General features: G+C 38.9%; 1 protein-coding gene across 1 annotated transcript in view; it reads right to left on the reverse strand.

The window, feature by feature from the left end:
- The window catches only part of LOC138268264 (ATP-binding cassette sub-family C member 12-like), a 1444059-nt gene that overhangs the window by 534393 nt on the left and 895735 nt on the right, over positions 1-13931 (reverse strand). The window contains exon 14 of the mRNA XM_069217748.1: positions 1183-1255. Coding sequence (XP_069073849.1) covers positions 1183-1255 — 73 coding nt within the window. The remainder of the gene's footprint in view (positions 1-1182; positions 1256-13931) is intronic.

A 13931-nucleotide genomic window follows, 5' to 3' on the forward strand; every position in this document is an offset into this window, starting at 1 on the left:
TACTTAAATCCACATACAGAACTTACTTAGGATTTTCTTTATGTCTATGATGGCTCGCAATTTGCAACTCGCAAAATTGTATGCAGAAAGGTGTCTCAGACACCTTCTGCGACTCGGTATGGGGTCGCAAAGACCCACCTCATGAATATTAATGAGGTGGGTCACAAAGCAACTCTGCATGGTGATGCGGTTGCAAATAGGAAGGGAACACCCCTTCCTATTTGCAAGTCGCATCCTCAAATTACGACTCGCAATTTGAGGATGAGCATCGCGTTCGGCCTTTTGCATGCCGCAAACTGCGTTTCAAAAGGCTTCCTACATCTGGCCCTAAGTGCCAGTGCCGAGCACCGGAAACCACCACCTCAAACTAATCACTGGCTTTATCTTTGAAAGAGAATAGGGACATGGATTAAAGACTGCTGGCACTGCATGAAACCCCAAACCACTCATTTTGCAGTCACAGTCTCCAAAATCTGTTCTCATAAGTCAGCCCTGTGTATTGAGACATGATAGGATAGTGTTAATAGGGGAGCCAGAATATATGGTCAGGGTTTGTGTGAAAAACAGGGAACAGCTGTGCCTCAGCTTATGGAACAGCAAAGGAATCGGATAATATGTGCTTAGGGATGAAGAGAGAAAAGACAGAAATAGGCACTGAGATGAAGAAATGCCTAGTGAAGGCCAGAAAGGAAAATAAAAGTAAGGAATCTAAGCAGTAGGTAAGGAGACACATTGGATGGGAGGAAATAGAGGATGATAAGGTGAGTGGGCAAAACAGGAAAAATAATTTGGATATAAAGAGTAGAGGGAAGAGATGAATAAAAATAGAGAAGAATGAGGTTTACAGGAAGATATGGGGGAGGTGAAGTAATGTAGTGAGCTGGGGGAGAGATTGGAAGAAGGGCTAGGGAAAGAACTTGTTTTGACACATATTTGGGCTATTGATCTCACAGATAAACTGCAAATTATCCATTCAGACAGTTCAAAATGCAAAAGGATACAAGAAAGATGAATAGCTACTAAATTCCTATTGCACCTAAGATATTGATGTTTGTTTAATATAGGAGGCAACAGCAAAGGATTTTGGAAGAGGTGTGGTGCATGGTTAATTTATGACAGTCAAACACATGTTTCTAAAAATCGTATAAAAGTTTAAATTTTCATTGACATGCTCATACTTACTTCTGTCATGTCGCCGAAAGGAAGACTTGCCAAATCCAACTCCAGGGAACAGACATGTATTGCCTCTTGGTACCTAAATGTTCAAATTGAATTAAAAGCACTTTTTACTTTAAGTGTTTAGAATGTACATGTCAAGCCAGAACAAGTGATCTTTTTTCCCAAAATAACTGCTATTCTCTGATGCTTTATGTGTTCTACGTAATTTGCACGTTTTACAAAGTATTAATGGCAACTGTTAGCATTTCTCTCCACTCTTGTTTGACATGTATCGCACATCATGTGGCTGTCACCACTGTTTTGTGAAAGCAATGGTACACACAGATTTTATTAAAAAGGCATAATTTATAACAAATTACATGTTTAGTTTCCACAAAAGGAACACTGGAAACTAAAGGTTTTTCCAGTTCCTCGTCGCTGTGAACATCAGTAACTTAAAAAGCACTAAGCAACCCACATAGGGGCAACTGGGTGCTGCAGAGCACTTGTGTAAATTAAATTATTCAAAACAGTGGTGTGTCCAGGGGCGGCTCCTCCACTACAGTGGAGTAGCGTCACCCGCCCTCGCCAGCAGCAGAAAAACTTTTGTAGTAGAAAAACACAATAAACTCTGTTTATTATGTGCGGTTCGGGCTGGCCAAACACACACGCATAGTAGGCTCTCTCTAGCCCAGCAATACAATTGCTTGGCTGGAGAGAGCATGCACATGCTCCCAGTCTGCCTGGAAGCACCCTGGCTGGGCCCTACCAGCCAATCCTAAAGCTGCTCTGAGCAGTGTCAGGATTGGCCGCAGGGCAGGCTGGGAGCCTGTGCTTGTAGCCTATGATGGAGGTGCGGATGGAGCAGTGCAGCAAAGAGGGAAAAAGGTCAGTTTTATTTTATTTTGATTATTACATTTTTTTGTCCCCCCACCACGCGCTACCCCCCCTTTTCCCTCCTACAAGCCGCGCCTGGGTGTATCATGGCTACACTAAACTTAGGAATGTTGTAGGTATGTATTACAGCAGAAGGCGGATTGTTTCACAGATAAGGAGCATTCAGTGAGAAAATATTTTCTAATTCTCAGGGTTTTGTGCCTCTCTGAGATCAAGCAGATGTTTGTCCTGTGTGAGTAAGATGAGCACTAAATTACGAGTAATATTTTCCTTATAAACAGCTTTTCATTTCTTGGAGTTGTTTATAGTGATAGCTAGACATAGGCAGAATCTCATTAATCTTTTCTTCCATTAATGTGTTTGAATAAAAACAGCTATGTGCGATAATTCAAGCATTAGTACTGGACTATTGCTCTATTTTATTGGTATTTATGAATGCTTTCAATACTCCAATGTGAGGCCTAAAGCGTTTAGGTGGATTATCTGACTCCTTTATTTAGATAAATCTTCAAACCCTAGTGAAGTCAGAAATTATGTCTGGTTCCTTAGCTTCCTTAAAAGTGCATGGTTAAAGGCCAATGTGAGACATGTTGGTGAGTTGCATGATGTTTGGTGACGTGGTGGACACAAAGTGCATGGGTGAGGAAGAGAGCTTGAGATTGGATCCAACTGTGCATCTTTTTGGGAGGGTGGTATCATACATAGATTTCATAATTCATGTGCATCATCGGGTGTATTGTGGGATATGGAGGTCACCACATAGGTCATTAAATAGCATCAGAAGGCCAAACCATTGGACTGACTCCCAAATCATCAAGGAGTATTATATGGAGAACACTCTGGAGGAACAACCCACTGAAGGCACTTTTAAACCACCAAGGTTAGGTTATTCAGTGTGAACCCTCTCGTAAAGTGAACAAATGTGTTTGTTCTACCAATCAAAATTCTGTTTTTTTGCACTGCAGATTGAATTAATTAAAAAGTTAACTTTGTGATGTCTAAGACTTGCTTAGTTGAAGGACTGCTAAAATCAAATCAGTTGCATAATTGTGAAACTGTGCTCCCAATGTATATAACATTTTGTATAGAGGTTAAAGATGTTAAATAAAAAAATGGAAAGATGTGTACTCTTTCAATTCCTAGTTACACTTCATGTACTAAAAAATAAATTAACAATTTACCAACCTGATCCAGCACTTTTGCCACTGCCCCAATCCTAAACACACAAGAGGATGGCCATTTTATAGACTGAAACCAAGATGCCCAATAACAAATGCAAAGCAACAAAATCAATCATCCTGGCCGTTCACAATACAGGACTCAGGTATTTGGATACAATTTGTTTTTAATATCACAACACCAGAATATTGTCACAAGGCTATTATGATGTGAAAAATATAATCAACAAGAATATTACTGGTAAGAAAATTGTTTTTGATTGTAGTCATAATACCGGGGTAAAAAACATTGCTTTGAAAAATATCATGAGTAATATTTTTCTTCAATGTTTTGGTTATGTTTGCGTTTGTTTTAATGTGATTTTATTTGTATTTATTGTACTTCAGGCTTTTTAACAGAATATTTAATGAAAGTTTTTAAAATAAAAATGAATGTTTTTATGGAAATAAACATTTTTACACATTTTTAGTAGCAGAATGTAGCATTTACAGGGTTAAAAAAGAGGCTGATTTTCAAAGATATATATATTTATTATTATTAAATTCATTTAAAAAACATTCAATTGTATGTAGTTTACATTTTTTAATTTATAAATGCATGTTTTAATAATTTCTAATACAAATGTTTAACTTTTTATTTCGTCTTACTTCATTTTGTATTGTATTTGCCTGTTTATATATTATATATGCATGTTATGTTGGAAATACAGCTTTGTTAATTCTAATGTAATATTTTAAAATTGATTTTACTATGTATAAAGATAATTTTATGTTGGTCATATATTGTATACATTATAATATATCAATAAATATGTAAAATATGTTTACATTTCATTCATATATGAATTTTATTTTTAAAAATGTTACTACATGTTTAATTAAATTTGTAAATATGTTTAATTTATTTTGCACAATTAATTTTTAATTCATTTATGTATTTGTTTCTGTTGATATGTTTATCTTATTTTTCCAGAAACTTTCTGTACATTATTATTTTTAATATCTGCGCTATTTTAGTTTTTTTAATATATATATTTTTAAATTTGTTCTGGGGTGATATGGTAAAAATTATTACTACTGTTATAGGTTTAATTTTTAGTGAGTGGTTTATAATTCGGGATTAGTTTGTTTTAATTTGTACAACTTTCTTAAAATAGTTTACTTTGGAATAGGAGTAATAGTGTTGAGCCGTTTAGGGCCTTATTTCTAAGCTGGAGGTCCGAGGACATGGCATGGGCAGTGCACGGGTCCCCCTGCCCAGCACCCTTAAATGTGCACTGTCTGCTGTGCAGGCAGTGTGCATTTCAAGGGTGCTGGCGCGCCCTGCATGGGCAGCATTGCCACCAGCTCGATTCTGAGCCAGGAACAATGCTGCCGCACCTTTCCCACTGGGCTGAAAGGCAGGAACCTTGGTTCCCACCCGCAAGCCCAGTGGGAAAGCTCTATTAGGGCCATTAGGGAGATGGCTACCTCGACGACCGTTTCCTCATCATAGGTCTGGCGGTTGGAAAACCCGACCGCCAATTTCGTAATCAGGACCTTAGTGTCTAACATATTATCCAAAGTGGTTTAATTTGGTGTTTGAATATTAATTCTAACTACTTCGAGGTCTAACATCTTCCCCAAAATGGTTTAGATTGGATTGGGAATAGTAATTGAGAACCATTAGTGTCCAACTTAGGCCCCAAGATGGTTTATATTGGAGCAGGAATAATGCGCCATTCCCTTTCAGTGTCCTGCACCTTTGACACAATAGTTTAAATTGGTGTGGGAATAGTAAATTGTATCCCTTTGTGTTCCACATTTTCCTCAAAGTTGTTCAAATTGAGTGGGAATTGTAAACTTGACCACTTCAATGTCCAACACCTTTCCAAAAATGATTTTGATTGGAGTGGAAATAGTAATTTAAGCCCCTTTAATATCTAAAACATTCCCCAAAGTGGTTTAGATTCGACTTTGATTAGTCAATCTGACCCCTTCAGTGTGCAACACCTTTCTAAAAACATTTTTTTTGGGAGTGGGAATAATAATATTGACCCCCTACAGTGTCCAAAACATTCTTCAAAATGGTTTAGATTGGAGTGTGAATAGTACATCTTACCATTTAACTGCATCAAAATGATTAGGATTAGCATAGGAAAAGTAAATCTGACCATTTAAGTATTCTCCAAAGTGGTTTAGATTTGAGTGGGAATAGTAAAACTGACCTCTTTAGTGGCCAACACTTTTGCTCTGCTGGAGTGGGAAAACTATAATTGACCCAGTCAGTCCCCTACATTGTTTTGACATTTGAGTGGGAATACTACGTACGTACATTTTAAAATATTAACGTGTTTCCAATAAGATTTTAGTTTTACTGGGTATGCAGTATTTTAAACCTTTACTATGTAATTTAATGGATAAAATGTTCTAGGAAGGGATTGGATGAATAGATACTTTTGTGAGTTATTGTATGTTTTGTAGTGTTAATTGGTTTGTAGTGTTTGTGTGTTTTGACATTTTAATTACAGGGGCCTAACTCACAATTTTCTGTAGCGTAATTAAGTGAAATTACGTAAAATTATGCAAGATTATATAGTATTATACAATGAGCATAACCCTCTATTTAGTGTTAGTTTTTCAGTGCAAAATGCACCCTTGCATCCAAAAAGGACCCAAGGATGCAATTTGCTCCCAGAAAATAGTGCTAAATGCAACAAAACAGGAACAGCAGCAGCCCCCATCTGCTTGCTTTTGTTCCTGTGCACTTGAGTAGCCATTTTTGCTCCAAATTATGCAAATTTATGCTAAAAGAAGTAATCACATAATTTTTGGTGCTTTTGTGCCACTAGAGTACTGAAATTACTCCTATTACTCCAGCAACAATACAATTTTACCCAGGCCTAAGTTTAGTAATACACTTGTATAGTTTAATATATATTTTATTTATACATTTCTAAATGATTTAGCACACATACATGTATGTTTTTACTTTTTAAATATAACCTTTGTTGAAGAACAGGAAAAAATACTTTTCACTTATATTGTGCAATACATTTTTCATACTTATTTTGTGATTTTAATAAATACTTTTTCTTTAAGTGTTTTGTCAAAATGTCGCTCAGGTGGTGGCTTTTTCTGTTGAATAGAGAAGCTTTGTTTTAATTTAATGTTGAAAACAATAGTTACATTAGATTTAGAGATGTGTGGGTGCTCATTCATTTTTAACATTTAGGGTTTTGAGTATTTAAGATTGAACCCTTTCACTGTTAGGCCTTACTAACCCCCTCCCCCCACCCCCCCACCCCCAGAACTGAGCCCTTTTTTTGGCTAATTGGGGTAGCTTGTGCTTAGGCCTCCATAACTTTTTGTCAACAAAAGCTATCCATACCAATTTTGCATCCTTTTTTTCCAACATGCTCGGGTCTTCAATCTCAGGAACCAAAGATACCCAGGGTTTGTGGATTCCCCAGGAGGGGACTAAGAAAATAGGCAATATATAGCAAAATGTTGACGTTTTTGAATAAAAAAATAGCGAAAATGTGCTCCAGATAAAAGTGTCTGTTTTTTTCCTAAAAATGGCACCCACAAACAGTTTGTTGTACTAACGTCACCATCTTCTCAGCTTTCAGGAACATGCAGAGCTGAATCAAAAAACCTATTTTTGTATCACAGGCTTGGCATTTTTCTAAGAGGTTCTCTATTTTCCCTTTTGTTTATACTCTCAACCTACTTCCAGTTTGTGGTGGAAACCAGTGTAAAACTCATGGATGATCCCCAAAAGCTACAGATTTCTGAAAAGTAGACAACATTCCAAATTCAGCAAGGGGCCATATGTGTAGATCCTTCAAGGTTTTCCCAAGGAAAATAACTGTTCAAATAATTAAAACAAAATAAAAACGAGTAGAAAAAAAAGGCAGTTCTGATAACATTTTCATCTGTAACGTTTTGTCACAATGACAGATTGACAAAAGCGAAATACCATTATGTCTGCTAGACCTTTCTGGTTGTGGGGATATATAGGTTCTCCAGGAACCCAAGGTACCCAGAGCAAACAACTGAGCTGCATCACACAAAGGCTTTTCATTGAATATTGAGTAAAGACTAATTCTTATAGCGAAATAGGAAGACTGAAAAAAGGGTATCAAGGAAACGTATGTATTTCTGAAATTGGCACAAGATATAGAGTTTAGGAGCAGTGGTTATTTTTATATTCCTGAAGTTGCAGGTACCCATACTATCGTAAGATTTGGAGGGTATTTTTCAAAATGTCATCATTCTTATGCAGTGGCTTACAATTGCAAGGCACAAATGCAGCTCAATCGTATTGGTAATATCATATGTTCTGCCATTCTATGCTCCAACAAGTCTCCTGATAAAAATGGTATGTAACTTTTGTGGGTAGGACTATTACACGTGAGAAGAAACAGCCCAAAATGCAGCATGGATATATCACATTTTTCCACTGAAAACTGACCCTCTTGTTCCAATGTGGGTAGCTCTAGATGTTGGAACCTACCTCAGCTGGCACCTAGGGAAACCTAGCCACCCTGTACATTTTTGGGAACTGTACACCTAGGGGTATCCAAGATAGGTGGACTTGAGGGGCACTCACAACAATTTTTTTTCCCAGAATCCCTTGCAAACCTCAAACCTTGACAAAAAAAAAAAACACAATACATTTTTGTAATACAAAGTTGTGGAATCTGCGAGGAGCCACACACTTCCTTCCACCTGGCATTCCCCCATGTCTCCTGATAAAAATGGTACCTCACTTGTGTGAGTAGACCTAGTGCCCACAACAGGAAAAGGCTCACAACGCAACATGGACAAAATACATTTCTACCAAAAAGTGGCCCTCTTGTTCCAATGTGGGTAGCTCTAGATTTTGGACCCTAGCTCAGCTGGCACCTAGGGAGACCTAGCCAACCTATACGTTTTTGGGGTTGGACACCTAGGAGTATCTAAGATAGGCTGACTTAAGGGGAACTCAACACTTTTTTACCCAGAATCCCTTGCAAACCTCAAACCTTGACAAAAAAAAGAAAAAAACAATACATTTTTGTAATAAAAAGTTGTGGAATCTGCGAGGAACCACAAACTTCCTTCCACCTGGCATTCCCACATGTCTCCTGATAAAAATGGTACCTCACTTGTGTGAGTAGACCTAGTGCACACGACAGGAAAAGGCTCACAACGCAACATGGACAAAATACATTTCTACCCAAAACTGACTCTCTTTCTGATGTGGGTAGCTCTAGATTTTGGGCCCTATATCATCTGACACCTAGGTAAACCTAGCCAACTGGTGTTTTTCTTAAAACTAGAAGGGAAATCCAGGATGGCATGACTTGTGAGGATCCCGTAGGCTTTTTTATCTACAACGGCCTGCAAACTGCCAACTTTGCCTGAAATCATGCATTTTCCTTCTATATCTGTGATAGAAACGTCCGGAATATGGAGGAATCCACAAAATTCCTACAACCCAGTAGTGCCCCAGCTATGCCAATAAAATTGTTGCCTCACTGGTGTGACTGGGCCTAGTGCGGCAAAAGGAACAGATCAAACCAAGGACAATGAGAGCCCTTGCTTGGAGACTCCTATTAACCACAGTTGAATCTGTTCTTGTTGCTGACACAAGGTTTATTTGCACAGATGTGGCAATGGGGTGAGGGGGGTAGAATTCTTGTGGTTTCCTGCTGGTTGTGGAATTTTCAATCACAGAAATGTAGTGTAAGAAGGGTAATTACTTCCATCTTCCACCAGAAGGGCAAAAAGTCAGTGTCCCCATTTCTTTGGGGTGGAAGCATGGCCATGCTCATCGTGGGCAGCACCCATCCCTCTTTTTTTATTAAAAAAAGTATTCCTTGATATCTAGTGGGTTTTCTGCCCACTTGGACACATGGTAGGTAATTACCCCATTTGCCCCCCCAGGGTGGGGCATAAAGTCTGTGCCCATGTTTTGGGAGGGGCATTGTCATGCACATTCTGTGCATTCCCCACCCCTTGACTTTTCTAAAATAAAAACAAATAAAAAAAGAAGTCCTAGAGGGTTTTCTGCTCCCCGGGGGGGGCAGATCGGAGGTAATACTCCCCAACTCACTGCAGGTAGGGGGACTGTTCTTATTTGCTTTTAGGTGGTGGGGGCATTGGCATGCCCATTTTAGGCGGCCCCCAGCCCTATGACATAAAAAAGCAAAAAAAGGATGATCCCTGGTGCCTAGTGGGATTTCTGCCCCTCCCCTCAGTGGAGCAGGTCCCTTTTCCCTTTTCCCTGTTCCCTTTTCTTTTTAGTGGGTGAGGGCATTGGCATGCCCATTTTGGGCAGCCCCACCCCATGCCATAAAAAAGGTGACCCCTGGAGCCTAGTGGGCTTTCTGCGCACCAGGAGGGTGGATCAGGGGTACTAACCCCATTCTGCCCTTTGGGAGGGAGGAAAGACTGTTCCATTTTGTTTTTAGGGGTTGGGGGCATTAGCATGCCCATTTTGGGCAGTCCCCACCCCTTTGCCATAAATAAAAGGTTATCCCTGGTGCCTAGTGGGCTTTCTGTCTTCCCTGGGGGGCAGAAACACAATGCTCTAAAAAAACGCCTGGGGGAGCAAAATCACTTGCCCAGGGGCCGCTCCCCCTCCCTGATATCTAGTGGTTGGATTCCTGCTTGGAGATCACCGTCCAATGATACCTCATCCATCTGGATCGGTGCAAGGGGGGCTGAGATAGCCCCATGAGCACTGATGCAGAGAAAATTAAATGAGCCTGTCAACTCATTTCACTTTCGGTTTCAGTTAAAAGACGCCAGCACAACAAAGAAACAGCTTTGGGAGGGAATCCCTCTGGTGCCCCCACCAGAGGGATTTCCAGTGCCATGTAAACAAATGGCTGGGGGCCGCCTGATGCACATGAGCACTGTAGCACTAGACAGCTCTCGGACGTCCAATGCATGGAAGTGGTTAATTTTCTTGTATGTCACCTAAAGTTAAGTTTAGAGATTAAAGAAAATAATTATTTTACTTACTTTCTTATGTAGGTGGTTTGTTTTATGTAGCATAGCTCCTGCTACTTCAATGTAGAATCCGACAGAGTGCTGTGTCTTCTAGGTGTACCATTTTTGATGCTAGGTTTTGGTAATTTTTCTCATCCTTTTTATTGTGTTCATTTAGTTAGTTTAAGAGTTCTATTGATTAATTTGTTTTGAGTTTCATTTTATTGGTTTGTTTGTGTGTTTTAAATGAGTACAAATCTATAATATATTTCTAATCAAGTTATTTGTTCATATATGCCATTTATTAGTTTTATATTTAATGTGTTTATTTAATATCATTGTATATTTATGTAAGTTGTTAATTTAGTGAATATTGTTTTATATATCATTTTCCGTAAAATATTTTGAACCTATGTGGTTATTGGAGCATATAAACATGTTTTATTTGTGTTTATTTTTTTTTAACATTCATTTTTAGTTGGAATTTGTTTTATAATTACTTAATATTTTACCAATATATTGTAGTTGATCTTGTACTTTACATTTTGCTGTTTTGTATATTTTTATTATGTTAATGATATTTTCTCATACTTTATACCTGTGTTTTACATTATGGTATTTTAGATATTTTTTAACAGTGATAGTTTTTTGCCAATATTTTTGTTTTTCTTGTTAGTGTATTGGGTGATGATATTTTCTAAACAATAGGTTTTGGCGACATTGTGGTGAATCAATGCTATGGTGGTCAATGTGTAATATCACCAGGACTCAACTTCTAGCAAAGTAGATTATATATCACAGTTTGGCAAAAAGGTAGATTTTAGATTTCCCAGGAGATAATGTGCCTCTACAGGGCTTGAAATAGAAGGCTTGAGGAGCAGGAAGGATGTAGGTAGAACAAGCTACTTGGCAAACTGCCACGATGAATCACTTATGTGCTTTGGATGAAAACCTATTAAGATGAGAGAACAGTTTAGATTGCATGACCATTTTATCATTGGCTTATTTGCTGACACTGCCAAGATGCATGCCAGATGAGGTAGCAATATAATCCAGCTAAAGTGAACAGGAAATCTAAGATTCCATTAAAGACATTGAGGCAAGTTGTGAAATTGCGGGTCCCACACAACTATGGCTTCGCTCGTAGTAACCGAAATTACATGAAATTTCCTTTATAGATACCTCATCCAGTAACAATCCTGTATCAACTGCCATGTTGTAAGAAATATCAACATTACATTCGTTGCATTCTCTACACAGAACACTACAACCTAGATTAAAGCTACATACCATTAATCATGATACACCACACAAGTATTTTATGCATTTCCCTTTATTGACTACTCCCTCAATACAAGTGCCATAGGATAAAATGCAAAGTAACTCGCCTGTCAAAATTTAAATCAAGCCTATACATGATGCAACAAGGGGGAGAAGTGTGGCTCAATGGTTAGAGCAGCAGACACTGATGCAGAGGTGTGGCCTGGGACCAGGGTTCGATTCCCACCTCAGCGGGTCTTGGGCTCAATTTCCTCAGACCTGATAACTCTCGCCTCAGTGCCAATCTAATCATGGGGTCCCACTCTGTAACTCTGGGCAATAGCTTGCTTAATCTCCTCAACAGCCCCAACAACGCTGGGATGCCTGGCTTCACCTTGGGGTTGCCCAGGAGTGGGCACTTCACAGGGAAAGCCAGGAAGGGTTCCACAGCGGTATGCGTAAAAGCGCCAAGATGCCCTAGGGTAAAAGTGAGCTATACAAGTACGAAGTTTACAGTTTTACAAAGAGAGATGTGTAGGATGGTAAACAGGAGTACAAGGCTGACCAGGAGGCTGTCTTGGTACAGGCTGTGATGTAAAACACTGGGGCAGATTAACAAGAAACTGGTGCATCAGCACTGATGTGCCAGTTTTCTTATGCCCCCCTGCCCCTCCAAACGACACCATTGGTGAACCATATTTAAAATACGGCGCATCATGGCGGTCGTTAGGACAATAGCGTCAACATTTTTTATGCTACTGTGGTGCTTTGCACTAGTGCAGCAAATTGCAGGGAGGCCCATTGATTTCAATGAGCATGTCATTTTAACACCTGCTCTTATAGCAGGCATTAAAAATGACAGAACAAATGGCGCAGTGAAATCTTGTAGATTTCACTGCGCCATTTTTTCGGGCCTCCCTGTGCCGGAACTCTTCCTTTGCATACATTATGCCTGGAGCAGGCATAATGTGGCGCAATGGGGTGCAAAGTGGGGCAATGCATGCATTGTACCACGTTGTAAATCTGGCATGGCAAAGATAACTTCCTAATGCCACATTAGCGTAAAACAAATGACGCTAATGTCGCACAAGGAGGCACTAGGGGATTGTAAATGTGCCACATTGCCCCATCTCTTTAAAATGAAAACCTGAGATGGAGAGGGCTCTAACTCCTAGGACCCTCCTGCAAGAGATGAGACAAAGAAATTTAGCATATCTGAAGGTCCGAAGGAGAGACTCTTCAAAGAAAGAATAGAGTTTGAGGACTTTGAGGAGTGGAAAGTCAGTTTGGAAGAGATACTACATGTAGATGAAGAACGTTGAAGAGGGGGCTGTAAGACACAAATGTTTTTTTTTATAATGAGGCCAACTAAATTGTTTCTACCATAAAGAGGTGCTGTTGAAAAAGGGTAGGTGAGCTGCAGTAGAGGTTAAGGGCCATATGTACGAACACTTTTTCCCATAGACACAGAATGGGTAAAAACCTTTGCTACATCTGGCCCTAATTGTCCTATAGGTGAGGACTTTGGAGAAAAGCAGTAAGTGAAAATTGGGTAAAGTGGAATGAGAGGTAGCAAAGGGTTCCATGTTTTGTCCCAAGCACCAACTAAGCCAGGCTTTCCAGGCAGCAATATAGGCTTATCTAGTGATGGGATCCCAAGATTCATCAACAAAACATGCAGCATTCTCCAGAGGAACTGGACACTTTGAGGTTTCCCACAAAATTCCTATACCAGAAGCTGAAGGAGACCCTGAACAATTGTATTACAGAATATCAAACACATAAATACCATCATATAAGGATATCGTGGACAAAATATTGAAGGTAAAAATATCAAATGTCATATCGAGGAAGCATAGATTTACTATTCCTAACTCCAAATTTATGTAGGTTGGGGATATATATATATATATATATATATATATATATATATATATATATATATATATATATATATATATATATTGTGAAGCTACATAAATGTGGTGTTAAGTAGAGAAAATCTATACTTACCTTTCAAAGTTTCAGTTTTGATATTGTGTACTCAAAATTACCATACCATCATATTTTGTCTTAGATATTGTCCTGCCATTTGATAAGTTTTGTTTTGACCAATGACTTTGTGCTTCACCACTGCGCATATTAGTTGCTCAATGTTCACCAGTAGCACATGGTATGTTTTGTTCAGTTGAGCCGCCTATGGGCTTTGACATTGCATTAGTCATTACATTCTGTATTCTGCCTATTGGCTTTGACATGCTGTATCCAGTCTAGCCGCCTATTGGCTTTGACATTGCATTCCTATTGGCTTTGACATGATGTATTCAGTTTAGCTGCCTATTGACTTTGACATGCTATTAGATATTCTGCCTATTGGCTTTGACATGATATTATATATTGCATTTTATATTTAGCTCAGCTGCCTATGGGCTTTGACATGATATTATATATTACATTTTGTATTCAGCTCCGCTA

The sequence above is a fragment of the Pleurodeles waltl genome, chromosome 12 (genome assembly GCF_031143425.1).
Source record: "Pleurodeles waltl isolate 20211129_DDA chromosome 12, aPleWal1.hap1.20221129, whole genome shotgun sequence".
NCBI classification, from domain to species: domain Eukaryota; kingdom Metazoa; phylum Chordata; class Amphibia; order Caudata; family Salamandridae; genus Pleurodeles; species Pleurodeles waltl.